Raw genomic sequence first — 26924 nt, 5'->3', positions numbered from 1 at the left:
TTAAATGTTTAGTGTCACTAATGGAAGAAAAAAAAACGCAGAATGTTGAGAGCTGAGTGCCCTTGTGTGTATACACGTATTTGTCCTCACTTTTCTACAAATTTAACACTAGAAGACTGTGTCACGAGGAGCCTGGGCAAACGGCAGCGCTACACAAAGGGAGCCGTTTGCCACAATGGGCAAGGGGGGCAGGTATGTGAGTGTGTAGGGTTAGATCAGTGTGTGTTTGTATGGGTTAGGGTGTGTGTAAGGGGGTGGGTGTGTGTTTGTACGGGTTAGGGGTGTGGGGGTAGGTATGTGTGTTTGTACAGGTTAGGGGGGTGGGTATGTGAGTATGTGTGAAGGGGGGGTTGGTATGTGTGTGTTTGTATGGGTGGGGGGTCGGTATGTGTGTGTGTTTGTATGGGTTAGGAGGGGGTCGGTATGTGAGTGTATGTGTGTAAAGGGGAGGGGTGTGTGTGTATGTGTAAGGGGGTGGTGGATGGTGGGTGAGTGTATGTGTAAGGGGGTGGTGGATGGTGGGTGAGTGTATGTGTGTGGAGGGTGTGTGTGTGTGTGTGTGTGTGTGTGTGTGTGTGTGTGTGTGTGTGTGTGTGTGTGTGTGTGTGTGTGTGTGTGTGTGTGTGTGTGTGTGTGTAGTGTGTAGAGTGAGTGTGGGTAGAGTGTATGGGTAATTAACATCATTTCCTTAATGTCTGTGGCAGGGAAGGGGTTAATCAATAAACCACTCTCTAGTAAGCAAGTAATTAATAATTGTTCGGAAAGTCTGGAAGGGAAGGGGTTAATTATTGTTTGGAACGTCTGGCAGGGAAGGGGTTAATCATTGCTTCGAATGTCTGGCAGGGAAAGGGGTTAATCATTGCTTGTAAAGTCTGGCAGGGAAGGGGTTAATCGTTGCTCGGAAAGTCTGCCAGGGAAGGCGTTAATTATTGCTCGGATTGTCTAGAAGGGGTTAATCGTTGCTCGGAAAGTCTGGCAGGGAAGGGGTTAATCGTTGCTCGGAAAGTCTGGCAGGGAAGGGGTTAATCGTTGCTCGGAAAGTCTGGAAGGGAAATGGTTAATTTTTGCTCTCATTCTGTACCCTAGGTCTCGGCGTTGGACGCAGACAGTGGCAGTTTCGGAGCGGTCTCGTACTCTCTCAGCCCCGCGTCTCCCCCTCAATTTCGCATCCACCCGGAGAACGGCGAGATCTGCATCTCCGAGACCCTCGACCGTGACAACGGAGAGCGCTCCTTCCTGCTCCATGTGACCGCCACTGACGGGGTGAGAGTGCAGAGAGAGTGCTGGGAGAGAGAGCATGCAGACTGTGTGTCAGAGTGGTGAGCGATGATAGTGAGAGAGAGGTGTGCGAGGGAACCAGAGAGAGAGACAGAGTGCTGAGAGTGGTGTGAGTGAGTGCTGAGAGAGAGTGAGAGATGTGAGGGAGCAAGAGAGATTGACAATGTTGAGAGACTAAGAGCAAAAGAGAGACAGACGGGTCTATTCTAGTAGCTTCAATAAAATTGCTGCCATCTCGAACGGTTTGGCATGACCCCATCGAACGGTTTGGCATGACCCCATCGAACGGTTTGGCATGACCCCATCGAACGGTTTGGCATGACCCCATCGAATGGTTTGGCATGACCCCATCGAACGGTTTGGCATGACCCAATCGAACGGTTTGGCATGACCCCATCGAACGGTTTGGCATGACCCCATCGAACGGTTTGGCATGACCCCATCGAACGGTTTGGCATGACCCCATCGAACGGTTTGGCATGACCCCATCGAACGGTTTGGCATGACCCCATCTAACGGTTTGGCATGACCCCATCGAACGGTTTGGCATGACCCCATCGAACGGTTTGGCATGACCCCATCGAACGGTTTGGCATGACCCCATCGAACGGTTTGGCATGACCCCATCGAACGGTTTGGCATGACCCCATCGAACGGTTTGGCATGACCCCATCGAACGGTTTGGCATGACCCCATCGAACGGTTTGGCATGACCCAATCGAACGGTTTGGCATGACCCCATCGAACGGTTTGGCATGACCCCATCGAACGGTTTGGCATGACCCCATCGAACGGTTTGGCATGACCCCATCGAACGGTTTGGCATGACCCCATCGAACGGTTTGGCATGACCCCATCTAACGGTTTGGCATGACCCCATCGAACGGTTTGGCATGACCCCATCGAACGGTTTGGCATGACTCCATCGAACGGTTTGGCATGACCCCATCGAACGGTTTGGCATGACCCCATCGAACGGTTTGGCATGACCCCATCGAACGGTTTGGCATGACTCCATCGAACGGTTTGGCATGACCCCATCGAACGGTTTGGCATGACCCCATCGAACGGTTTGGCATGACCCCATCGAACGGTTTGGCATGACCCCATCGAACTGTTTGGCATGACCCCATCGTACGGTTTGGCATGACCCCATCGAACGGTTTGGCATGACTCCATCGAACGGTTTGGCATGACCCCATCGAACGGTTTGGCATGACCCCATCGAACGGTTTGGCATGACCCCATCGAACGGTTTGGCATGACCCCATCGAACGGTTTGGCATGACCCCATCGAACGGTTTGGCATGACCCCATCGAATGGTTTGGCATGACCCCATCGAACGGTTTGGCATGACCCCATCGAACGGTTTGGCATGACCCCATCGAACGGTTTGGCATGACTCCATCGAACGGTTTGGCATGACTCCATCGAACGGTTTGGCATGACCCCATCGAACGGTTTGGCATGACCCCATCGAACGGTTTGGCATGACCCCATCGAACGGTTTGGCATGACCCCATCGAACTGTTTGGCATGACCCCATCGAACTGTTTGGCATGACCCCATCGAACGGTTTGGCATGACCCCATCGAACGGTTTGGCATGACCCCATCGAACGGTTTGGCATGACCCCATCGAACGGTTTGGCATGACCCCATTGAACGGTTTGGCATGACCCCATCGAACGGTTTGGCATGACCCCATCGAACGGTTTGGCATGACTCCATTGCACGGTTTGGCATGACTCCATCGAACAGTTTGGCATGACCCCATCGAACGGTTTGGCATGACCCCATCGAACGGTTTGGCATGACCCCATCGAACGGTTTGGCATGACCCCATCGAACGGTTTGGCATGACCCCATCGAACTGTTTGGCATGACCCCATCGAACGGTTTGGTGTGACCCCATCGAACGGTTTGGCATGACCCCATCGAACGGTTTGGCATGACCCCATCGAACGGTTTGGCATTTGTGTGATCACGGTATTCAGAAAGAATCTGAAACCATTTCCACAAGTCTCAAACCGTCAGGTAGGAAAATGCCAAAACCGTTCGGCGTAGCAGTAACCTTATCTCAGATTTATTCTAAATTCTCCCCCTGCGATCTTCACGCAATCTAAGTGCACAGAGAGAGCCGCCTCTCCTGTGCGTTTAAATGTCCCGGTCACGTGATGCGGGACATTTAAACATTGCCATTATGGAGGGAGGAGGGGAATGAAACAGATAATGAACTAAATGGAATAGAGGAGGATACAAGGTGGTATGGAGGTAGAATGGGGGCAAGTGCAAGTTTGACAAGCAGTGAGACGCCTATAGTAAATACAGATAATACTAGAAAACTTCTAAAGACTAAACCAAGTGGGAGCAGAAAGGAAGGAGCAGATAAGATAATAGTACAGGCTGAAAAAAAGACTGAAATGCATGCTTGCTAATGCAAGAAGCCTGACAGATAAAATGGGGGAGCCTGAATTAATAGCTGCAAGGGAGCAGTATGATATCATAGGCATTACTGAAACATGGTGGGATGAAACTCATGACTGGGCAGTTAATTTAGAGGGTTATTCTCTTTTTCGGAAGGATCGAACAAATAGAAGGGGAGGTGGAGTATGTTTATATGTTAAACCGGATCTAAAACCTATTATAAGGGATGATGTCTATGAAGGGAATGATGAAAATGTAGAGACCTTGTGGATTGAAATTAGCAGTGGAGGTAAAAGTATAAAGAAAATGTTTGGAATATGCTATAAACCACCAAATATCTGCGAGATTGAGGAAGATAAAATACTTTTGCAAATGGAGAAGGCATCAAAACTGGGTCATGTTTGCATAATGGGGGATTTTAATTATCCAGACATAGACTGGGGCAATGAGATTAGCATTACAACAAAAGAAACAGGTTTTTGGGGGTGCTTAAAGACAATTATATGACCCAAATTATTGAGGAACCAACCAGGAGAGGGGCAGTTCTGGATTTGGTCATCAAACAATGTAGAAGTAATAACAAATATTCAAGTCCTGGAACATTTGGGTAACAGTGATCATAACATGGTTTCATTTGAAATAAATTATCAAAAAACAGATTACTTGGGTTCAACAAAGACTTTAAACTTTGGAAAGGCAGATCTTAATAAACTGAGGTCTAATCTAGTAGTAATACAATGGGATGATGTTTTTGCAGGGAAAAATGTAGAAGATAAATGGGCAGTCTTTAAAACATTGTTAGAAAAGCACACTTATCAGTGTATACCCTTGGGTAATAAGTATAAAAGAAATAAGTCAAAACCAATGTGGCTAAATAAACAGGTAGGGGAGGAAATGGACAAGAAGAGGAAGGCGTTTAGAATCTTTAAGTCAGAAGGGACAGAGACATCGTATCAGAATTATAAGGAATGTAACAAAAATTGCAAAAGGGCAATCAAATTAGCAAAAATGGATAATGAAAAAAGGATTGCAATAAAAAGTAAGGTCAACCCTAAAAAGTTATTTAAGTGCCTTAATAACAAAAAAATGAGAAAAGAAAATATAGGACCCTTTCAGTGTGAGATGGGTAGGCAGATTATTGGAGATAAGGAAAAAGCAGAGGTATTAAACAAATTCTTTGCCTCTGTGTTTACCAGGGAAGAATCAAGTTCAATAGTAGTGCCGCAGGAGGAAGCCACAACCTCCTTATTAATGAACAATTGGTTAACTGAGGAAGAAGTTCATAAGCGACTTGAAAAAATTAAAGTAAATAAGGCACCTGGCCCCAATGGCATACATCCAAGAGTTCTCAATGAGTTAAGCTCAGTAATAGCAAAACCATTACAGGCATACCCCGCATTAACGTACGCAATGGGACCGGAGCATGTATGTAAAGCGAAAATGTACTTAAAGTGAAGCACTACCTTTTCCCCACTTATTGATGCATGTACTGTACTGCAATCATCATACACGTGCATAACTGATGTAAATAACGCATGTGTAACAGGCTCTATAGTCTCCCCGCTTGCGCACAGCTTCGGTACAGGTAGGGAGCCAGTATTGCTGTTCAGGACGTGATGACAGGCGCATGCGTGACCTGCTGTTTGCCTATTGGGCGATATGTACTTACTCGCGAGTGTACTTAAAGTGAGTGTACTTAAAGTGGGGTATGCCTGTATATTTAATATTCAAGGACTCCATTTCCATAGTCTCAGTACCACAAGATTGGCATAAAGCAGATGTGGTGCCTATATTTAAAAAGGGAGCTAGATCACAACCGGGAAATTACAGACCTGTAAGCCTGACTTCAATAGTAGGGAAACTTCTTGAAGGTTTAATACGGGATAATATTCAGGAATACCTAATGGAAAACAAAATTATTAGTAATAGTCAGTATGGATTTATGAAGGATAGATCTTGCAAACTAACCTTATTTGTTTCTTTGAGGAGGTAAGTAGGAATTTAGACCAGGGTAATGCAGTTGATGTGGTCTACTTAGATTTTGCAAAGGCTTTTGATATGGTTTCACACAAGAGGTTGGTGTACAAAATAAAGAAAATTGGACTCGCTAATAATATATGCACCTGGATTGAAAACTGGTTGAAGGATAGACAACAGAGGGTTGTCATAAATGGAACTTTTTCAGGTTGGGCTAAAGTCGTGAGTGGAGTACCTCAGGGATCGGTACTGGGACCCCTGCTTTTTAACTTGTTTATTAATGACCTTGAGGTTGGGATCGAGAGCAAAGTCTCCATCTTTGCTGAGGATACTAAATTGTGTAAGGTAATAGAATCAGAGCAGAATGTAATTTCTCTCCAGAAGGACTTGGAGACACTGAAACGTGGGCAGGTAAATGGCAAATGAGGTTTAATACAGATAAATGTAAGGTTATGCATTTGGGATGCAAGAATAAACCGGCGACTTACAAATTAAATGGAGATATATTGGTGGAATCCTTGATGGAGAAGGATTTAGGAGTGCTTGTAGACAGCAGGCTTAGCAATAGTGCCCAAAGTCATGCAGTAGTTGCAAAGGCAAACAAGATCTTATCTTGCATCAAACGGGCCATGGATGGAAGGGAAGTAAACATAATTATGCCCCTTTATAAAGCTTTGGTAAGACCACACCTTGAATATGGAGTACAATTTTGGGCACCAATCCTAAGAACGGACATTATGGAACTGGAGAGAGTGCAGAGAAGAGCCACCAAATTAATAAAGGGGATGGGCATTCTAACTTATGAGGAGAGGCTAGCTAAATTAGATTTATTTACATTAGAAAAGAGGCGTCCAAGAGGGGATATGATATCTTTATACAAATATATTCGGGGACAATACAAGGAGTTTTCAAAAGAACTATTCATCCCACGGGAAGTACAAAGGACTCGGGGCCATCCCTTAAGGTTGGAGGAAAGGAAATTTCACCAGCAACAAAGGAAAGGGTTCTTTAAAGTAAGGGCAGTTAAAATGTGGAATTCATTACCCATGGAGACTGTGATGGCAGATACAATAGATTTGTTCAAAAAAAGGTTGGACATCTTTTTAGATGGGAAAGGTATACAGGGATATACCAAATAAGTATACATGGGAAGGATGTTGATCCAGGATTAATTTGATTGCCAATTCTTGGAGTCAGGAAGGAATTTATTTTTCCCCTTATGAGATATCATTGGATGATATGACTCTGGGTTTTTTGTTTGCCTTCCTCTGGATCAATAAGTAAGTATAGATATAGGATAAAGTATCTGTTGTCTAAATTTAGCATAGGTTGAACTTGATGGACCTACGTCTTTTTTCAACCTCATCTTCTACTGTATGTAACTATATATATCATTTTTTTTAAGGATGTGATGTCATTTTTAAGGGCCTTCCTGATTGGCTGGCTTCCCTCCATTCAAAATGACATCATAACCTTTAAAAAAAAACAAAAAAACCTGTCACATGGTGCACCAGCCAAGCGGATTCGGGGTGTACCATGTAACACACAAATGTGACGTCAAAGCCTTGTATAAGGCTTGTCCCGTCTCATTTGAGCTTAAGAAGACGACTGGACAACATCCGCCCCCATTGGATTACAACTAAAGAAAACAGAAGAAAAGAATGGAGAAAGAAGAACTCACCGGGGAGACGTCTCTTCAATCAAGATATGATCACGGACTTCTGCGCATTGGCTGTTGAGGAGCATTGCGTCAAGGGCCAAGACTTGGTGCTGGCGTAGGACGGGGGTGAAGACATCAAAAGTAAGAAAACATTGATTAGGTTTTATTTAATTGTGTATTTTTTTTTAGGTTGCCCATTGACTGCCATTGTATTTATCTATGTGTAACGGACGTGCTCACCACAACCAGGACCGGACCGCAGGGCTAAGGTGGGGATAGAGAAACAAAGACCGGGAGCCTGTAACGCGTAGCTCACCACAAACGAAGCGCAACCACGGTGCTGAGGTAGGGAATTGAGTAACGCCAACCCACAGCCACGCGGGCGCACCTAGGATGTAGATTGGTCGTGCAAGCCGGGTCAGGAGTATAGAGAGTAGAGTTGTTGAGGGTACTTGCCGGGTCAGGATTGGAGAGTATCAGGTCATTGGAGTCCGTAGCCAAATTCAGGATTGGAGAGTAGCGGGTCATTGGAGTCCGTAGCCAAATTCAGGATTGGAGAGTAGCGGGTCATTGGAGTCCGTAGCCAAATTCAGGATTGGAGAGTAGCGGGTCATTGGAGTCCGTAGCCAAATTCAGGATTGGAGAGTAGCGGGTCATTGGAGTCCGTAGCCAAATTCAGGATTGGAGAGTAGCGGGTCATTGGAGTCCGTAGCCAAATTCAGGATTGGAGAGTAGCGGATCGTCGGGGGACTCGCCAAGGTCAGGATTGGAGATGTCAGAATGGTCGTACAATAGGCGGGTCAGGAGTAGAGAGATGCGGAGTCCAGAGAATGTAGCAGGGTCAGCACAGGGTCAGCAGCGACAGGAACCAACAGGCAAGGCAGGAAAACAGGAACGGAATGCAGCGAGGCACGGTGTCACACAAGATTATGCTCAGCAATGAGGTCTGAGCTGAATAGGTATTAAAGGAACCTTCAGCCAATGGAGAGCCAGGGCAGAGCAGAATAGTAGAATCCCATAATCTGCTGGGTCACCCAGGTGTGCCCTATGATACAGCCAAATTGGGAACGGAGGCGGAGCTAAGTGTCGCGCGCGTCACCGACATGGAAGGCAGGCGATCCGGTCATGCATGCACCACCTGCGCACTGCGCATGTCCCTCTGCCGAGCGTGCCCGAGTCCTGGAGGCGGGGCCGAACTCACAGAAGCCTGGGGGTGGAGCCTGGTGCACGCGTTACTCCCACGCCGGACCTGTCCATCACAGGGGCAGAGGCGGAGACTGGAACATGCATCAGAGGGGAGGCTGGATGAGCGAACCCGCCGCACGCCAGTGAGGTGGGGGGACTGGAGGCGGAGCCCGCGGGAGGGCAAACAGACCGTGCATGGTCCACATCCTGAGTGTCTGTTGTGGCAGGGGTCTTCAGGTAAGGAGATGGTCTCCAGCCGCCAGGATGGCGAATCCTCACAGAGCCGTGACGCCAGGTGCGGATTCCATCATCGTGGGTAGCCGGGTCGGGGTTGGAGAGATCAGAATAAACGAAGTCCAGGCTAGGGTCAAGGCAGGTGGCACAGGAGTGATGGTCGGGGTCACAGGCATGGGTCAAGGCAGGTGGCACAGGAGCGATGCTCGGGATCACAGACTGGGGTCAAAGCAGGCGACATAGGAGCGATGGTCGGGGTCACAGGCTGGGGTTGGCATCAGGGAAGGCTACAGCCCAATGAAGTCTCTGGAATTAGGAGACTCCAAAGCAGGAACGGCCACCGGACCAGTGAAGCTGTAGCATAGGAGATTCAGCGCATGCGGTTCAGCACGGGACCGAAGGTCGAGGTTACAGACTGGGTACGATATCAGGGAAGGCTGAAACGAAGGGACTTCAGCCCAGTGAAGCCTCTTGAAGAGGTGACTTCAAAGCAGGAACACCACCGGAACAGTGAAGCTAATAAACCTAGTAGACCTCATATGGAGAAGACACAAATGCATAGAGAATATATAGTGCATTCACACTTTACTCAGATCACAAAACACACAGAGGGGAAAGTGAACACTCACACTCTCCCCGCTGGTAAAAAGCATGAAGTGACTCTGGGCGCACTCCAACCCCTCTCCCAAATCAGCTGCTTGGCTTCTGTGTGCACACGTGCACGCTCTACCCGGTCAACGGCACTCACTCTCATCCTGGGACTCCTCCGTCAGCCTCACGTGTCACAACCGCCTCAGCCAATAGAGATCCTCACAAGGTTTTCAGAGTTGGTACGGGGGCCTCGGACGCACAAAAGGCCCAACGCGTTTCGTCCTACGACTTCTTCTGGGGTCATGCTTGCTACTGTCTACCGCCTGTCTTTATACCGAGCAACATCACATAGAGAACAGACGCAGCTGTTCTACTGCAGCCCTAGTCCAATGACAATCCTTCTCTAGCTACTGGTATTAGACACAGCTGTATCCTGATTGGCTGGCACAGATCCAGCTTGCAAAATGTTATACACTGGTTATAAAATAATTACAAATACACAATAAAGCTTTATTATGCAAACCTATAATATATATAAAACCAATAAATCTATACAATAAACTAACACCCTATCTGCAGGTTTACAAATATTTAGAACCTGCTGAGACAATAAATACAGGCGGTCCTCGGTTATCCGGCGCAATGCGTTACTCAAAATGGCGTCGGATAGCGAAGCGTCGTAAAGCGAACCCATAGGAACACTGTTTAAATTAAACGTTCCGTTCCTGAAGGCATTTTTAATGCTAAAATACACAGAAAATGTTACTCAAACAATAAGATATGCAGCACACACATAGATTATGATGTAAACATTATATTTATTGATTCCAGAACTGTAAAATAAAACTGTAAAAATAAAACTATGCTGTATTCTGTACAGAAATGTACATGAGCAAAAAAAACACATCAGTTATTGGAGGAAGATGATGGGGGGGGGGTGGGATCTTCAACAGACAAAGGACTTTTTGGAGGTGACGTAGGTGGAGTTGAAGGTTTCGGCCTCTTGAAGAATCTCTTCATTGAAGTCTGGACAGATCCTTTCCTTTTCTGCGTGTAGATCTCTCTATAGCAGCTGATTTGGTTAGACACCCCACGACTGATGTAACAGGGAAGGTTTTAGCTGACTCCTCACCCGCACTAGCAGCTTCCCCGGTCACTTTAATGTTATGCAAGTTTGCCCTCTCTTTAAACCGCATAAACCAGCCCTTACTTGCAGTGAACGTTTCCTCAGTGGTCCCTTCTCCATGCTGTTGCTTAATGTCCTCATACAGACTCAAAGCCTTGGCCTGAATTAAGGCTAAACTAATGGGCACATGACGCTGGGATTGATCTTCCAGCCATATGATGAGGAGTTTTTCTACCTCAGCAATATGCCCAGCACGTTGCCTTATTGTCGTACCTTGCATAGGTGCTGAGCCCTTGATCTGTTCCAGGATTCTTGCCTTATCTTTTATAATTGTCACAATAGTTGTGCGCGATATATCCAAGGAACGTCCAATTTCTGTGTTTGTCTCTCCTTTCTCAGAGCGCTTTATGATGTTTTGCTTGGTCTCCAAAGTTATAGATTTTCTATTCCTTTTTGGAGTAACAGCACTTTGCTTTTTGCTTTGATCAGCCATGGTTTAGGGCCTAAAATACACCCCCAAACCTTCACACAGACTGTTCAGAATGATCTCCCTAGCCTGCAGCCTTCTGGTTGTTCATTTGTAGCAATTTCTTAAAGCGTCGTAAAAGCGTCGGATAAGCCGTTCGTCGTAAAACGAAACGTTGTAAAACGAGGACCGCCTGTAAAGGTGATATTAAAACAGTAATAAAGGAATATTGAAACCAAAATACAGAAACCAAAAAAATACAACATTAATTCCACTCCTGGTGAATCAATGAATGGTGATAAAGAAATACCATGTTAGAATTTGGCTATAATTAGAATAGTTCCTTAGGGCAGATATACATATTATAAAAACATATATAAAAAATATATATATTATATATATTTAAAAATATTAAAAATATATATATATTTAAAAAATATATATGTAAAACATCTTTAAAAATATTAAATATATATATACTTATGTATATATATGAAAAACCCATATGTATTTATATAAAAGATATAAAAATATGTCCATGTCTAAAAACATGTACATATCTAAAAATGGGACAGTGAAATCATTGAGTCATCATGTGAGAAAGGCATTGATATCAAATTCTACATTTAATCCAAGAGGATTCAAGGTCTTTAATGTATGTACCCAGAGGCTCTCCTTTTGGGAGATAGCTTGCGCTCTATTGCCTCCGCACCAAAAACTTGGGACAAAATCTGTTCCAATAAACCTGAGACCTCCTGGGTCTGATTCATGATGATTTTTAACATGTAGCGAGACATTGTGTGACTCTGGGCCCTTCCTAATGTTCCTCACATGCTCTGAGATCCTAGTTTTCAGTGTTCCTGTTGTGGGGCCCACATACTGCAGGCCGCACGGACACGCTGAAAGCTACACCACAAAATCAGTGCTGCAGTTAATCAAGCTTGAAATTGCAAAAGCCTGTCCTGTTTGTTTAGAGGAGAAGTTTTTGCATTTATTGATGCCATACTTACAAGCCGTACAAGCTATCCAGGTATAGAACCCTATAGGATTGCTTTCTAACCAGGTAGCTTGTTTAATACTGTCCCCTGAAGTGGGCTTTCCCAGCTTAGTTCTTAAAGCGCTCGGAGCTCATTTGTCTTTTAAGTTTGGGGCTTTGGTGAAAACGATTTGTGGTGTCTCCGGTAAAATCCCTTTCAGGATTTGATCTTGTTTCACAATAGGCCAATGTTTTTCAAAGATCCTCTTTATCTCATGTGCTCCACTATTATACCGAGCGATAAAGGGGATAAAGTCCGTCATATCTTTGACCAATTTTCTGGGCTGTAATAAATCTTTCCTACCCATTTTTGATACCTCATCTATCACTCTATCTATTGATTTAGAGTGATATTCTTTATCTAGAAATCTTTCCCTTAAAACGTTTGCCTGCTGTCATATTCTCTAGCCTGCTGTACCCATGCTTGGCCACCGGGACTGCTGCAACTCTCAATGTCTTGTTCTAGCCTGCAGTACCTATAATTGTCCACCGGGATTGCTGCTGCTAAACTAAGGAACATTCCAGAGCCTGATACCTGACACCTGCACCTGTGCTCCACCTCCCAGCCTGCCTATATAAACCTCCCTTTCCTTTTCCTCTTTGCCTGTTTATACTGGTTCCTTAGCTCCTGCAAGGTTCCTGTGTTTACTGCTGTGCTAGCTATTGCTATCATCCTGTTCCAGTTTCCTCGTTGCCGACCTCTGCTTGTTTCCTGACTTTGCTACCTGCCGCCTGCCTTGGACCCCTGCTTGTTACCTGACTTCGCTACCTGCCGTCTGCCCTGGACCCCTGCTTGTTACCTGACTTCGCTACCTGCCGCCTGCCTTGGACCCCTGCTTGTTTCCTGACTTCGCTACTTGCCGCCTGCCTCTGATCTCTGCTTGTGACCCCTACTTCGCTCCCTGCTGTTCCTGCCACTGGGATCCACTTCAGCCGAAGTCCAATCCTTGACAGAATAAACAGGCCCTACCATGGATTCCGCTGGAACAGACCCGGCTCAGGCTCAGACACTCCATGACTTACAACATATCATGGTTGGTTACCAGGAACAACAAAGACACTTGTTTAATCGTCTTGGCCACTTGGAAGAACAAGCCGCCACTGCGGAAGCTGAGAATCGTGAACTACGTGCAGCCTTAATCACCTTGTCTGGTCAAAACACTGTGCCTGTGCAAACCGCACCCCGTATATCCCTTCCGGAAATTTTTTTGGGGAAAAAACAATCTTTCTGGAATTTCCTTAATCAATGCAGACTTATGTTCAAGCTTCAGCCCATCATTTATCATACCGAAGAAGCCCAGGTTGGACTGATAATAACCCTGCTCAAGGATAAGGCACTTGCTTGGGTCTCCCCTATGTTAGAACAAGATAGCCCACTACTAAGGGACCTGGAGGAGTTAATCGAAGCCATGAGTCTTATTTTTGATGACCCAAATCGTAGTGCAACCGCTGAGGCAACTCTGAACAATCTTCGTCAAGGAAGACGCTCGGCAGCTGAATACGCCGCTGAATTCCGCAGATGGGTTAACGATACTGATTGGAATGAGGCCGCGCAGAAATATCATTTTCGGCAGGGTCTCTCGGAGCAAGTTAAAGACGAAATAGCCCAGGTGGAGCCCCCAGAGAGATTATAGGACTTTGTCCGTTTATGCATCCAAATTGATTGCAGGCTTACGGAAAGACGATTGGAGAGACAGGGGTTCATGCCAAGCAACCCCGGGTTTAGAGATGTCAGTACCCCAAGACGTTCCAGGGAGACTGAGGAGGAGCCGATGCAAGTAAATACACTGCGGGGGACCCATCTCAACCGGGGAAAGGAATAAACGCTGAACAGAAGATCTCTGTTTATATTGCGGAAATGATGGGCACTATCTCGCTAATTGCCCAAACAAGTCCAGGCGATCTTCTTTCCAGAGCCCTAGGAGAAATCAGCTGCACGCTATTTCAAAGACTGTTTTCTCTGCTTCTCAAGGGAAAGATAACCCTCCTTCGCTACACCCTCACCTCCTGGTTCCTATTATAATCGAGGAAGGAACACATCGTTTTTCAACCACAGTAATGGTCGACTCAGGGGCGGCAGGGAATTTTATGGACATAGAATTCGTCAAGAACAATTCGGTATCATTTGTAGCCAAGGAATCGCCAGAAAGGATGGAAGTCGTTGACGGTTCTCCCTTGAGCTCTGGACCTGTTACCCATGAAACCAGTAATTTAACACTAATCATGGAGCCCAATCACCAGGAGAAGATTTCTTTTGGTCTCATTCCATCACCTTTGTTTCCAGTGATTCTGGGAATTCCATGGCTCATGCTCCATAATCCACTAATTGACTGGAAGACAAAGACCCTCACTTTTCCTTCGGAGCACTGTCAGCTAGCCTGTCTACCTAAAACTCCTATACCAGAGTGTGTAGGAATACATAAGATTTCCTCGTCTCAAGAAAATCTTCTGCCGGCTCCTTACTCTGAGTTTTTAGATGTGTGTGACAAGAAGAACGCAGATACACTTCCCCCACATCGCTCTTATGACTGTCCCATTGAATTATTACCGGGTGCTGCCATTCCGTTTGGAAGAATCTATTCCCTCTCAGAACCGGAATTGAAGGTCCTCAATGACTACCTACAGGAGAACCTATCAAAGGGTTTTATCCGACCCTCTACTTCTCCAGCAGGCACTGCGCTCTTCTTCGTGGGAAAGAAAGACGGTTCTCTACGCCCCTGCATTAACTATCGGGAACTAAATAAGATTACGGTGAAGAACAGGTACCCATTACCTCTGATTCCTGAACTATTGGAAAGAATTCGGTCAGCCAAAATCTTTACCAAATTAGATCTCAGAGGAGCGTATAATTTGGTCCGCATTCGACCCGGTGACGAATGGAAAACAGCCTTCCGAACCCGTTATGGGCACTATGAATATCTGGTGATGCCTTTTGGACTCTGTAATGCCCCTGCTACCTTCCAGCATTTAATTAATGATGTCCTCCGAGAGTTATTAGACCAATTCGTAGTGGCATACCTGGATGACATCCTTGTCTTCTCAGATAACATCATGGATCATCAGAGACATGTCCGAATTGTCCTTGAGCGTCTCCGTAAGTACAAATTGTACATCAAGTTAGAAAAATGCGAATTTGAAAAGACCAGCATGCAATTTCTCGGTTACATCATCTCTCCCGAGGGTTTGAGTATGGACCCAGGCAAGATTCTAGCCGTGGTGGAATGGCCAATCCCTCGAAATGAAAAGGACATTCAGAGATTTGTGGGTTTTGCCAATTTCTATAGACGTTTTATTAAAAATTTCTCTGGCATTATTGCCCCAATCACCCAACTCACACGGAAAGAATTCCCCTTCAAATGGTCTCCTAAAGCGGCAATCGAACAATTGATGTCACTCTTCACATCTGCCCCTATCCTCATCCATCCAAATCCAGAATTACCATTCATCTTGGAAGTGGATGCATCCGACTCCGCTGTTGGTGCCATTCTGTCACAAAGAATTGGACCCAAGATGCTCCTTCATCCATGTGCCTTTTATTCATACCAAATGTCAACAGCTGAACGAAATTATGACATCGGAAACAAAGAACTCTTGGCTATAAAAGCTGCATTCTCTGAGTGGAGACATCTACTGGAGGGGGCCAATCACCCAATTACGGTCTTTACGGATCATAGGAACTTAGAATTCATTCGATCCGCAAAGAGACTGTCTGCGCGACAAGCCAGATGGGCTCTCTTCTTTGCAATATTTCAGTTCCACATCTCCTACCGCCCTGGCTCCAAGAATGGGAAAGCCGACGCCTTGTCACGGTCCTTTCCTAATCCTAGTTTAGACAAAGAGCAAGAAGAAACTATTCTTCCAAGAAGAATTTTTTTGGGCGTTACATTCTCCGCCGATCTCCTCACACGAATAAAGGGAGCCTACTCAAATGACACTTTTCTTAAAAACCCTCCTCCGGAAGCAGAACTATTTCTATGTGATGGTCTCTGGAACTGTAAGGATCGTCTGTTCGTCCCTAAGGAGGTAAGATTAGAGGTGCTCCAATTAATACACGACTCCCGACCCGCTGGTCACCCAGGTGTCCTCAAGACACAGGAACTGTTGTCTCGCTCTTTTTGGTGGCCTAAATTAGCACAAGATGTTAAAGACTATGTCCTCTCCTGTGAGACTTGTGCTAGGACCAAGACCCCTCGAGCATCACCTGTGGGTTTACTGCAGCCTCTTCCGGTTCCAACTCGTCCTTGGGGGTCCATATCAATGGATTTTATTGTTGACCTGCCCCGATCAAATGGACATAATACCATCCTGGTAGTGGGGGATCGACTTACAAAGATGGCTCACTTCATTGCAGCACAGAATCTTCCTTCTGCAGACCAGACAGCCAAGTTGATTGTGAAAGAGGTGTTTCGGCTTCATGGGGTTCCTGATGAGATCATATCCGATAGAGGGGTACAATTCACTTCAAAATTTTGGAGGACCTTCTGTTCCTCTCTAGGAATTTGTTTAAATTTATCATCTGGCTATCATCCACAATCCAATGGCCAGACAGAAAGGACCAATCAGACTTTGGAACAATACTTACGATGTTTTGTATGTCATCTCCAGGATGACTGGATTGATTTCCTACCATTAGCTGAGTTTTCATACAACAACTCACATCATTCATCGACTCAGAAGAGCCCCTTTTTCTGAAATTATGGATTTCATCCAACCTTTATTCCTCGTTTTCCATCTTCGGGCCCCCTTCCGGCAGTTACAGAGAAACTGGAGTCTCTGCGAGACATCCAGGAGACCCTCAAAGAGACACTTCGTGAGACTCAAGTAAAGTACAAAAGAGCAGCAGACCAACACCGCAGACCCTCCCCAGAATTTCAATTTGGGGATAAAGTGGCTTTCTACAAAAAATCTACCTCTAAAGGTTCCAACCATTTAAATTGGTCCAAAAATACATCGGGCCATTTCGCATCTCAGCACTAATAAATCCAGTGTCCTTCAGATTAGAGCTTCCTGAGACCATCAAAATACACCCTGTGTTTCATTCTTCTCTGCTGAAAACTTTCCGTGAGAACCCGTTTCCTGGACGGAGACTTCCTCTCCCTGGACCCGTCCTCATGGATAACGAAGAGGAATTCATTGTGGAAAGAATTTTGGATTCCAGGTTACACCGAGGGAAACTACAGTACCTGGTTCACTGTGGGGGCTATGGCCCAGAGGAGAGGTCTTGGGAACCCAAAGATTTTGTACATGCTCCGCGACTAGTCAAAACTTTCCACCGACGATATCCAGACAAGCCTAGCAAGGATCGTCCGGAGAACGCTCTTGGGAGGGGGGAGTAATGTCATATTCTCTAGCCTGCTGTACCCATGCTTGGCCACCGGGACTGCTGCCACTCTCAATGTCTTGTTCTAGCCTGTAGTACCTATACTTGTCCACCGGGATTGCTGCTGCTAAACTAAGGAACATTCCAGACCCTGATACCTGACACCTATGCACCTGTGCTCCACCTCCCAGCCTGCCTATATAAACCTCCCTTTCCTGTTCCTCCTTGCCTGTTTATACTGGTTCCTTAGCTTCTGCAAGGTTCCTGTGTTTACTGCTGTGCTAGCTATTGCTATCATCCTGTTTCAGTTTCCTCGTTGCCGACCTCTGCTTGTTTCCTGACTTTGCTACCTGCCGCCTGCCTCGGACCCCTGCTTGTTTCCTGACTTCGCTACCTGCCGCCTGCCTCGGACCCCTGCTTGTTTCCTGACTTCGCTACTTGCCACCTGCCTCTGATCTCTGCTTGTGACCCTTACTTCGCTCCCTGCTGTTCCTGCCACTGGGATCCACTTCAACCAAAGTCCAATCCTTGACACCTGCTTTTGATAAGTTTCATCGGAGGTACAATTCCTCCCGATTCTACTTACTTGTCCCTTAAGGATGTTCACCAACCATTTCTTTAGATGGCAACTATTTCAGTGAATATGTGTATTACAGTCAACAGACTTAAAATGGGTTTTACGGTTGATTTTCCCTTCGTGTACAAAGAGATTAAATTGAATCTTGTGTCTACTGATGTTATGAGTAAACCTGAGATTCATCTCATTGTCATTCAACCGTTCAATATACTCCAAGGCTGCTGACTCCTCCCTCTTCCATACAAAAATAATATCATTGATAAATCTATACCAGACCCGCACTAAGCACCCCGCCAACCCACACATGCCTCTCTTCCCATAGGCCCATGAATAGGTTCGCATAGCTTGGTGCGAATCTAGTCCAATGGCAGTCCCACAGATCTGGACATAATAACGGTCATTAAACCAAAAACAATTATTGGTCAAAATATAATTAATACTTTTAATAATGAAATCCGCTTGTTCCTTTAACATCTCACTGTCACGATCAAGAAATTCCTTTACAGCTTCTATCTCTTGTGTATGATTAATACTTGTGTATAGAGCTGTTACGTCACAGGTTAGAAAGCAGTAATCCTCCTGCCAATCCATTTGATCAAATAAATTGATCACCTGGGCAGTATCACGAATGTATGAAGGCAGTTTGAATACATACTTTTGTAAATACAGATCAATATATTCCAATAGATTTTGGGAAAGGGAGTCAATCTCTGAAATGATTGGTCTCCCCGGGCGATTCTGCAAACCTGTGTGAATCTTAGGGATAAAATAAAAAATGGGTGACTTAGGAAATCTATTAAAAAGATAATTAAACTCAAAATTATTTAAAATACCCAGTTCCTTTCCTTCCGAAAGGATGGTCTCTAACTGTTTCTTATATATAAAGGTGGGGTGGGGCCATTCCTGAGGACTTGGTAGGTCTTAGTGTCTCCCAAAATCCTCTGTGCCTTTCTTAGATAGTAATCAGTATTCATGATAACTTCCCCCCCCCCCCTCCTTTATCGGCCTGTTTTATAACAATTTCCCTGTTGGATTGTAGTTGTTTCAATGCTACAGTAGGTTCTCGGTCACCGTTAGATTAAACTTAATTTTATCTTTTGGTTTCTCAAACATTTTTTCAAAATCGTTAACAACCATTTGGTGAAATGTAGCCACAAAATCTCCCTTACAATGGTAGGGATAGAAAGTGGATTTGGGCTTACGTTTTGAATGCATAAACCTATCTTCCTCCAGCATTGCATCTCTTTCTCTATTGTCCTGGGAAAACTCTGAATTCTGTTTGTGAAAATATCTCTTAAGTGTCAACTTTCGCAGAAAATTACTGGCATCAACAAACAGCTTGAATGTATTCGGTCCCGATGAGGGTGCACAATGTAAACCCTTATTGAGTACTGCAATTTGATCTACTGATATGAATGTGGTGTCACTGAAATAGAAAATTCCTGTGGGTGCGTGCACTTTCTCTTTTTGTGTACGCCTCCCACTTCCCCCTCATTTTTCCCATGATAGTATGTTTTCGAGTAGTCAAATTTAGTTTTTGTTTCTTTTGGAACTCCAGAATCTTTCTTCTCGTGCCACCTACGCTGAAACATATTTTCACACCTAGGTTGGTGGCAAAAAATGTTTAAATGGTTTTTCTAAGGTTTAAAATCTCTCTCTTGTCTATTTTTCTTTCCATACCTATTCCTCTCATGGTAGCTATATCTATAGTTCTGCTGGTCATAACCTGCCCCTATATTGATTATTGCTACTTCTATGGTACTGTATGGTTTATAGCCTTTATCTCGTATATTAGACTCATGGAACTGAATGTTGTATTTTAAGTGGGCAAATGCACTATTCTCCATATTTGGATAATAGTAATTTTGCCCATTATAGAACTGTATGCGTTAGGGGTCGGGGTGGGATAGGGAATATTTAAAAGTATATTTAATTTTGGGGGGGCAAACGATTGGTACTGCAGGCCAGCGGACACCCATGGGATCACCCGTGGGCCAGCGGACACCCATGGGATCACCCGTGGGCCACGGACACCCGGGGACACCCGCCGGCCTGTTGTATGAATGGTGTGCCTGACAAAAGGTAAATAAAGATTTTTTGTCTGTCTCCGGTTCTTTTGCGCCAGCCAGTAACTGGCGCGAAATTCTGGATTTACTTATCACTGTTTAGTGAATCACGCGGACTGGCAAAAAACGGAACGTTTGCCATTTTTTGCCTGATCAGACGCGATTTTTTCGCAGGCCAGGAAAAATGCCTTTTACAGCCGATAAAGCGCTGTTATACCTGCTTGGTGAATCGCGCAGCAGCCTGTATCGGCCTTAAAAGCCATTTATCGGTCTTAAAAGCAGTTATCACTGCTTAGTGCATCGCCCCCTAAGTCCCGTCTTTTGCGGCAAAGTTCTACAAATTGAATGCAGCGGTCGCGGACAGGAATTGAAGGCGAAAAGAGGACCAGGAGAACCGGGTGTATATCCCGGTCAGGGTAAGCTCATCCAAGCTGGCGCCCTGCACCCAGGAAAGCCTAGATGTCCCCCCCAGACCCCCCAGTAAGTGTACTTTTACCTTTATATTGTGTAAATATTGTTGTATGGGGGTTTACCGAAATAAACTACATTTTGATTTTACTACCTTGTTTTGCCTAATGCACGATCCCGGTACAAATATAAAAGGTGTTAAAAGTTCCTAGTCTCCCGTGACGGTAGCGTAGGAGATCCAGCGCAGGCGCTTCAGCACGCCGGCGGCTTCCTGAAGCAGGGTAGGTACTGGAAGCAATGAAGGCCTCTGGAAGCTGGGTATACTGCAGACAGCCCACTGGAACGGTGAAGCTGTAGCGCAGGAGGGGGTCCAGCACAGGCGCTTCAGCACAGGAAGGCTGAGACAGGCCAAGCAGAGATGCTTGTGACAATCACAAGTTACAAAAGAAAGTCTTCAATGAATTCAAGAATTATGCTTAGCCCCTTCCTGGTGGAAGGGCTGACCCTAAATAGCACAGACAGCCAATAGGGGCAGAGGTGTACAGAAGGTAGCAACAATGCAACTGGAGTGTAAGTCCAGAAACAGCTGATCCCAATTGCTCAGTTCAGGGAGAGATTTGCCTGGAACCTCTACTGCCATGTAAGGGTGAGTGCCAGCCAAACCCAGGACAGTAACCCTTCCAGTATCCCACCCCCCACCCTTCAGGAGAGACCTGGGAAATTAAAAACAGGCTTACTCTGTGATGTAGGCAACATGGAATTGTTTCTGAACGGTCTAGGACAGGTAGTACACCTGTGGCATGGCCGTTTGTTAGCGAGTACCATCTTTAGAAGAGAGAAAGCAGTGGCACTGCAAATCCTGACATGCAGAATGCATCATAGTAATACTTGGACATGCAGAGCTGCAGCAAAACTGGAGACCCCGGAACAGGCTGAATAAGGCCGCGCTTATAGTGCCGGCGACGTCGCCCGAAAACAAATGCATTGCCGCCGCGTGCGCTTATAGTGCGCGCGACTGCGACAAAGCGAAAGAGTGACATCGCGAAAACTGGTAGCCAGCAAAATTTGATTTTTCAAGAGCTGCCGCGTCACGAGACGGCCCTTGAACCAATCAAATTGCCGGAAACACACGACGCCGCCCGGTGAAATATAACTTTCACCGGTGACGACGGGTGACGTCACCCGTCGTGTCGCCATCGACGGCACTATAGGCACGGCCTAAGGCTGTGAGAAGGCCACAAGAGAGATGCAAGGTTTCCAGCCAATAGTCCCAGAGTACAAGGCAAGAAGTAACGACTGGTGATCGGCTGCAGCAGAGAAACGTCCTGGAAGAGTAATTATAGGACTCAGATTGGCACGTAGAAGTACATGAGAATTTTCTGCCCCAGATGGAATCCAGTCACAGGGTAGCATGGATAGAGACCGAGGGGACTCAAGGAAATGCACAGATACGGTTCTCTTATCAAAGTCCAGAGCAGTGGCACCTGGCAACTTATCTTTACAGTTAAGGTGAGTAAGTAGCTTTCTTCCGTAGGACTGGCAATCAGTAGGAGGCCAGCACCCCTGGGCAGATGGGCTTTGGAAAGCCTCAGTTCAGATGTCGGGGAATCCGCAGAGGAAGCAGTAGACACCGAAGAGCAAGCAGAGAGAAGCATGTCCGTGCCCACAGGAGGAGCACAGGAAGCAGGGACGGCCAGAGCAGTCACTGCAAGGAAATCCCAGGGGGATGCCGTGAACTCAGATGAGGTCACCTCAGGCACTGCACCGGGATCAGGAGACAGTAACACCGTCCTGTAAGTGGGAGACTTTGAATCAGCACGTATATTAGGTTCTGCAGGATCTGGGTGAGCGGTAAACCTGGCTTAGAAACCGAAGTCTTGGAGCTGGAACTGGTTACTTCAAACACTGAAGAAGCAGGAAACCCCGAACTTGACTTGGGAGTGGAAATCCCAGACTCAATGGCTTCATGAGATACTGTAGAAGAACCAGAGAAGTGTAAATCCGTTTTGAACACTGGGTCCTTGGAATCAGTAGGTACATCAGGTAGTACAGGAACCTCCATGAGAGGTAACCCTGAGTTTGCAGCAGAAGTTGTGAAGTCAGTAGTGGGTACCTCAAATACTGTGGAGGATTCAGCGAGACACAGAGTTGTCTTTGGAGTGGGAATCCCAGACTCACAGGTTACATGAGGTACTGTGGGGAGAATCGCCCGCGGTTATAACAGGACCTGCAGAACAGCCAGAGAAGGATATATTTGTCCCTGAAATGGATGTCAGAAAAGCAGCAGTGGTTACACTAGGTACTGGACAGGAATGAGAAGAAAGATATGCTGGTCTCTGAAGTGGCTGTCTGAGAATAAGCAGTGATTACCCGAGGTGTTGCACAGGAATCTGGGACAGATACGCTGGTCTCTGAAGTGGCAGTCTGAGAATCAGCATTGATAACCCTATGTGCTGCACAGGAATCAGAGAAAGATACGCTTGTCTCTGAAGTGGAGTCCTGGGTAACCATGGTAGAATTGGCAATGACTGTGGAGAAGTGTAAGGGCTTAGAACGAGGGTGGGTGTTTCACACACAGCAGGTGACACGGAGACAGCGAAACTTGACTTAGAAACAGGATCCTAGGATGCAGTAACCGGAAACTCAGACATTGCAAGGGAAGGAGAGTACCAGGAGCCTGGCGGAAACACACAGGCCGGAGCCTGGCGGAAACACACAGGCCGGAGCCTGGCGGAAACACACAGGCCGGAGCCTGGCGGAAACACACAGGCCGGAGCCTGGCGGAAACACACAGGCCGGAGCCTGGCGGAAACACACAGGCCGGAGCCTGGCGGAAACACACAGGCCGGAGCCTGGCGGAAACACACAGGCCGGAGCCTGGCGGAAACACACAGGCCGGAGCCTGGCGGAAACACACAGGCCGGAGCCTGGCGGAAACACACAGGCCGGAGCCTGGCGGAAACACACAGGCCGGAGCCTGGCGGAAACACACAGGCCGGAGCCTGGCGGAAACACACAGGCCGGAGCCTGGCGGAAACACACAGGCCGGAGCCTGGCGGAAACACACAGGCCGGAGCCTGGCGGAAACACACAGGCCGGAGCCATTCTACTTTAGTGAGAGGTGAACTTGTCCCAAAAGTAGGAACCTTAGAATCAGTCAAAGGAACCTCAGACATGGCAGGGGGACGAAAGAAAGGAAACCCAATAGACTTAAGCTGCGGCTACGCTGCAGCGACGCTTGCTCATGCTTGAGTGCCGTGATATCACCAACTCTCTGAGCATGAACTTGCGAGCGGGGGCGGGGCACATAAGGGAAGGGGCGTGTCATTGCCTGGCTCGGGTGGGGTGTGTGTGCATTGACTGGTGCTGATTCGTTGTTGAAGGGTCATGTGAACCTTAAGCGCACTTGGAAATCTATTTTTCCTGCCTCCCCAAGCGCTGAGCATTGCTAAGCGTACGTGCACACGCACACGCGGTGTGGACATGCGCATCCAATAACATTGATTCGATCACGCCAAGCACTTGTCGCTGTACCGTGACCGCAGGCTAAGTCAAAGGGGTCTCAAGGGGAGCAAAGTGTGCGAAGTTTGCCCTTCAATCTAGGGGTTAGGAACTATCAAACGCGGCGGATACGCAAGGAAGCCAGAAAAAGGGGAACTTGTCTCTGAAACAGGAGGCGTGGAAAGTTCATCTTCTGGCTCTGGGAATATAACATTGGCTTGTGGATTGCAAGGACACAGAAAGGGTGCCCCAAAGGGGTTTACTAGCAGGACTCGTGCGCAGAGGGGCTGTGAAATAGCAGAGATGATGGGCTGGCGGTGATCCGTCTTTATAGTGTTCCTGTCCGTGGACGGGGCCACATTTAGACCCACCTCAGCGGGGTCCTTCTTTGTGGGGCTGAGCAGACTGTAACGGACGTACTCGCCACAAACCTGGACCGGACTGCGGGGCTGAGGTGGGGATAGAGAAACACCAACCTGAAGCCGCCAAGCCGGGTGCGACTTCCGTCGTCATGGGTGGACGGGTCAGGGTTGGAGAGATCGGAGTAAACGAGTTCCAGGCTGGGGTCAAGATAGAAGAAGCAAAAAAGCAGCAGCAGTGCGTAGCCAGACACACACGAGGAGGGCCGGTAAGTAGGCTCTTTATAAAATTTTATTGGCACATGGAAACAGGTTAAAAGGCACTCTTACGCGTTTCGCGCCGGATGGCATTTTATCAAAGAGTTGACTGGGGTCAAGGCCGGTGGCACAGGAGCGATGGCCGAGGTCACAGGCCGGGTCAAGGCAGGTGGCACAGGAGCAAGGGTCAGGGTCACAGGCTGGGGTCAAGGCAGGCGGCACAGGAGCGATGGTCGGGGTCACAGGCTAGGGTCAGTACCAGGGAAGGCTTTAGCGTAGGGGCTTCAGCCCAATGAAGCCTCTGGAAGGAGGAGACTCCAAAGCAGGAATGACCACCGGAACAGTGAAGCTTTAGTGCAGGCGATCCAGTGCGGGCGCTTCAGCACAGAACCGATGGTCGAGGTCACAGGCAGGGGACAATACCAGGGAAGGCTGAAGCAAAGGGACTACGAAGCGAATGGGTAATAATGCATATCAGCTCAGGAGACTCCCGGCTTCAATCCGATGCAGGATTGGGGTGGAGAGATGAGCCCTGTGATAAGCTCGCCAGGTGGGACAATGATCTCATCGAAGTTACTACTAGAATAGGGGGATTTTATAATAAATGCGTGTCTGGGCTGTTTGTCAGCCCCCGCTCGGTGTGTTTGAGCCGCAGCGCCCCCGCTCAGGGAGATGCGTTACCGCTTGGGGAGATGCGTTACCGCTCGGGGAGATGCGTTACCGCTCGGGGAGATGCGTTACCACTCGGGGAGATGCGTTACCACTCGGGGAGATGCGTTACCGCTCAGGGAGGTGCGTTACCACTCGGGGAGATGCGTTACCACTCGGGGAGATGCGTTACCGCTCAGGGAGGTGCGTTACCGCTCGGGGAGATGCACTTCCTGTACGAGTTTGTCAGGTCATCGGAGCTTTCTGAATAGCAAACTTGCCAAATCATACGAGAAGTGCATGAGTTAGTTATCGAAATTTATAGAATAGGCCCCAGAGAGACAGTGCTGAGAGAGAGAGAGACAGAGTGCTGAGAGAGAGACAGAGTCCTGAGAGAGAGACAGAGTGCTGAGAGAGAGAGACAGAGTGCTGAGAAAGAGAGAGACAGAGTGCTGAGAGAGAGAGAGAGAGACAGAGTGCTGAGAGAGAGAGACAGAGTGCTGAGAGAAAGAGACAGAGTGCTGAGAGAGAGAGAGACAGAGTGCTGAGAGAGAGAGAGACAGAGTGCTGAGAGAGAGAGACAGAGTGCTGAGAGAGAGAGACAGAGTGCTGAGAGAAAGAGACAGAGTGCTGAGAGAGAGACAGAGTGCTGAGAGAGAGAGAGAGTGCTAAGAGAGACAGAGTGCTGAGAGAGAGAGAGACAGAGTGCTGAGAGAGAGAGACAGAGTGCTGAGAGAGAGAGAGACAGAGTGCTGAGAGAGAGAGAGTGTTGAGAGAGAGTGCTGAGAGAGAGAGACAGCGTGCTGAGAGAGAGACAGAGTGCTGAGAGAGAGACACACAGAGTGCTGAGAGAGAGAGACACACAGAGTGCTGAGAGAGAGACACACAGAGTGCTGAGAGAGAGAGGCAGAGTGCTGAGAGAGAGAGAGGCAGAGTGCTGAGAGAGAGAGAGGCAGAGTGCTGAGAGAGAGAGAGAGACAGAGTGCTGAGAGAGAGACAGTGCTGAGAGAGAGACACACACAGAGTGCTGAGAGAGAGAGACACACAGAGTGCTGAGAGAGAGAGACACACACACAGAGTGCTGAGAGAGAGAGACACACACACAGAGTGCTGAGAGACAGAGTGCTGAGAGAGAGAGAGAAAGAGTGCTGAGAGAGAGAGAGAGACAGAGTGCTGAGAGAGAGAGACAGTGCTGAGAGAGAGACGCACACAGAGTGCTGAGAGAGACACACAGAGTGCTGAGAGAGACACAGAGTGCTGAGAGAGAGAGAGACAGAGTGCTGAGAGAGAGAGGGAGAGAGAGACAGAGTCCTGAGAGACAGAGGGAGACAGAGTCCTGAGAGTGACAGGTATGATTGGCAAGAGAGAGACAGAGTGCTGATAATAATGCAAGGGTGCATGAGATCTTGCTGTGTTTGTGAGCGAGAGAGGATTCTATGAGTAAAATTAGAGTGTTGAGTGTGAGTGTGAGAGTGCGGTCAGAGTGTTGTGAGAGTTATTACTTTTCTGGCTGCCATCTTACTCTATCCCGTGTCTCTCAGGGTGGTCTGAGCGCAGGGTGTCTCGTTCGCGTGTCTCTGGAGGATGTGAATGATAACAGGCCTGTCTTCTATCCCCTGGAGTATGGGGGCAGCATCAGCGCTCTGACCCGTCCGGGTACCTCTATCCTGAGCGTGACCGCGCGAGACAAGGACGAGGGGTCACACGGGACCCTCACCTACCACATCGTGTCCGGAAACAGCCCCCCATTACTCCACATCAACCCAGACACAGGTCAGGAAACATGGGGGTCTCAGGGACAGACAGG

At 47.3% G+C, this 26924-nt stretch overlaps 1 protein-coding gene across 1 annotated transcript in view; it reads left to right on the top strand.

Moving 5' to 3' along the window:
* DCHS1 (dachsous cadherin-related 1) overlaps positions 1 to 26924 on the top strand; it is a gene marked incomplete at its 3' end in the record, with an annotated part of 108016 nt that overhangs the window by 40643 nt on the left and 40449 nt on the right. The window contains exons 3-4 of the mRNA XM_075584112.1: positions 1087 to 1263; positions 26659 to 26890. Coding sequence (XP_075440227.1) covers positions 1087 to 1263; positions 26659 to 26890 — 409 coding nt within the window. The remainder of the gene's footprint in view (positions 1 to 1086; positions 1264 to 26658; positions 26891 to 26924) is intronic.

The sequence above is a fragment of the Ascaphus truei genome, unplaced genomic scaffold, assembly GCF_040206685.1.
Source record: "Ascaphus truei isolate aAscTru1 unplaced genomic scaffold, aAscTru1.hap1 HAP1_SCAFFOLD_451, whole genome shotgun sequence".
Taxonomy (NCBI): Eukaryota; Metazoa; Chordata; class Amphibia; order Anura; family Ascaphidae; genus Ascaphus; species Ascaphus truei.
Note: the sequence above shows the minus strand (reverse complement) of the source record. Positions and strands in the feature narration are given on the sequence as shown.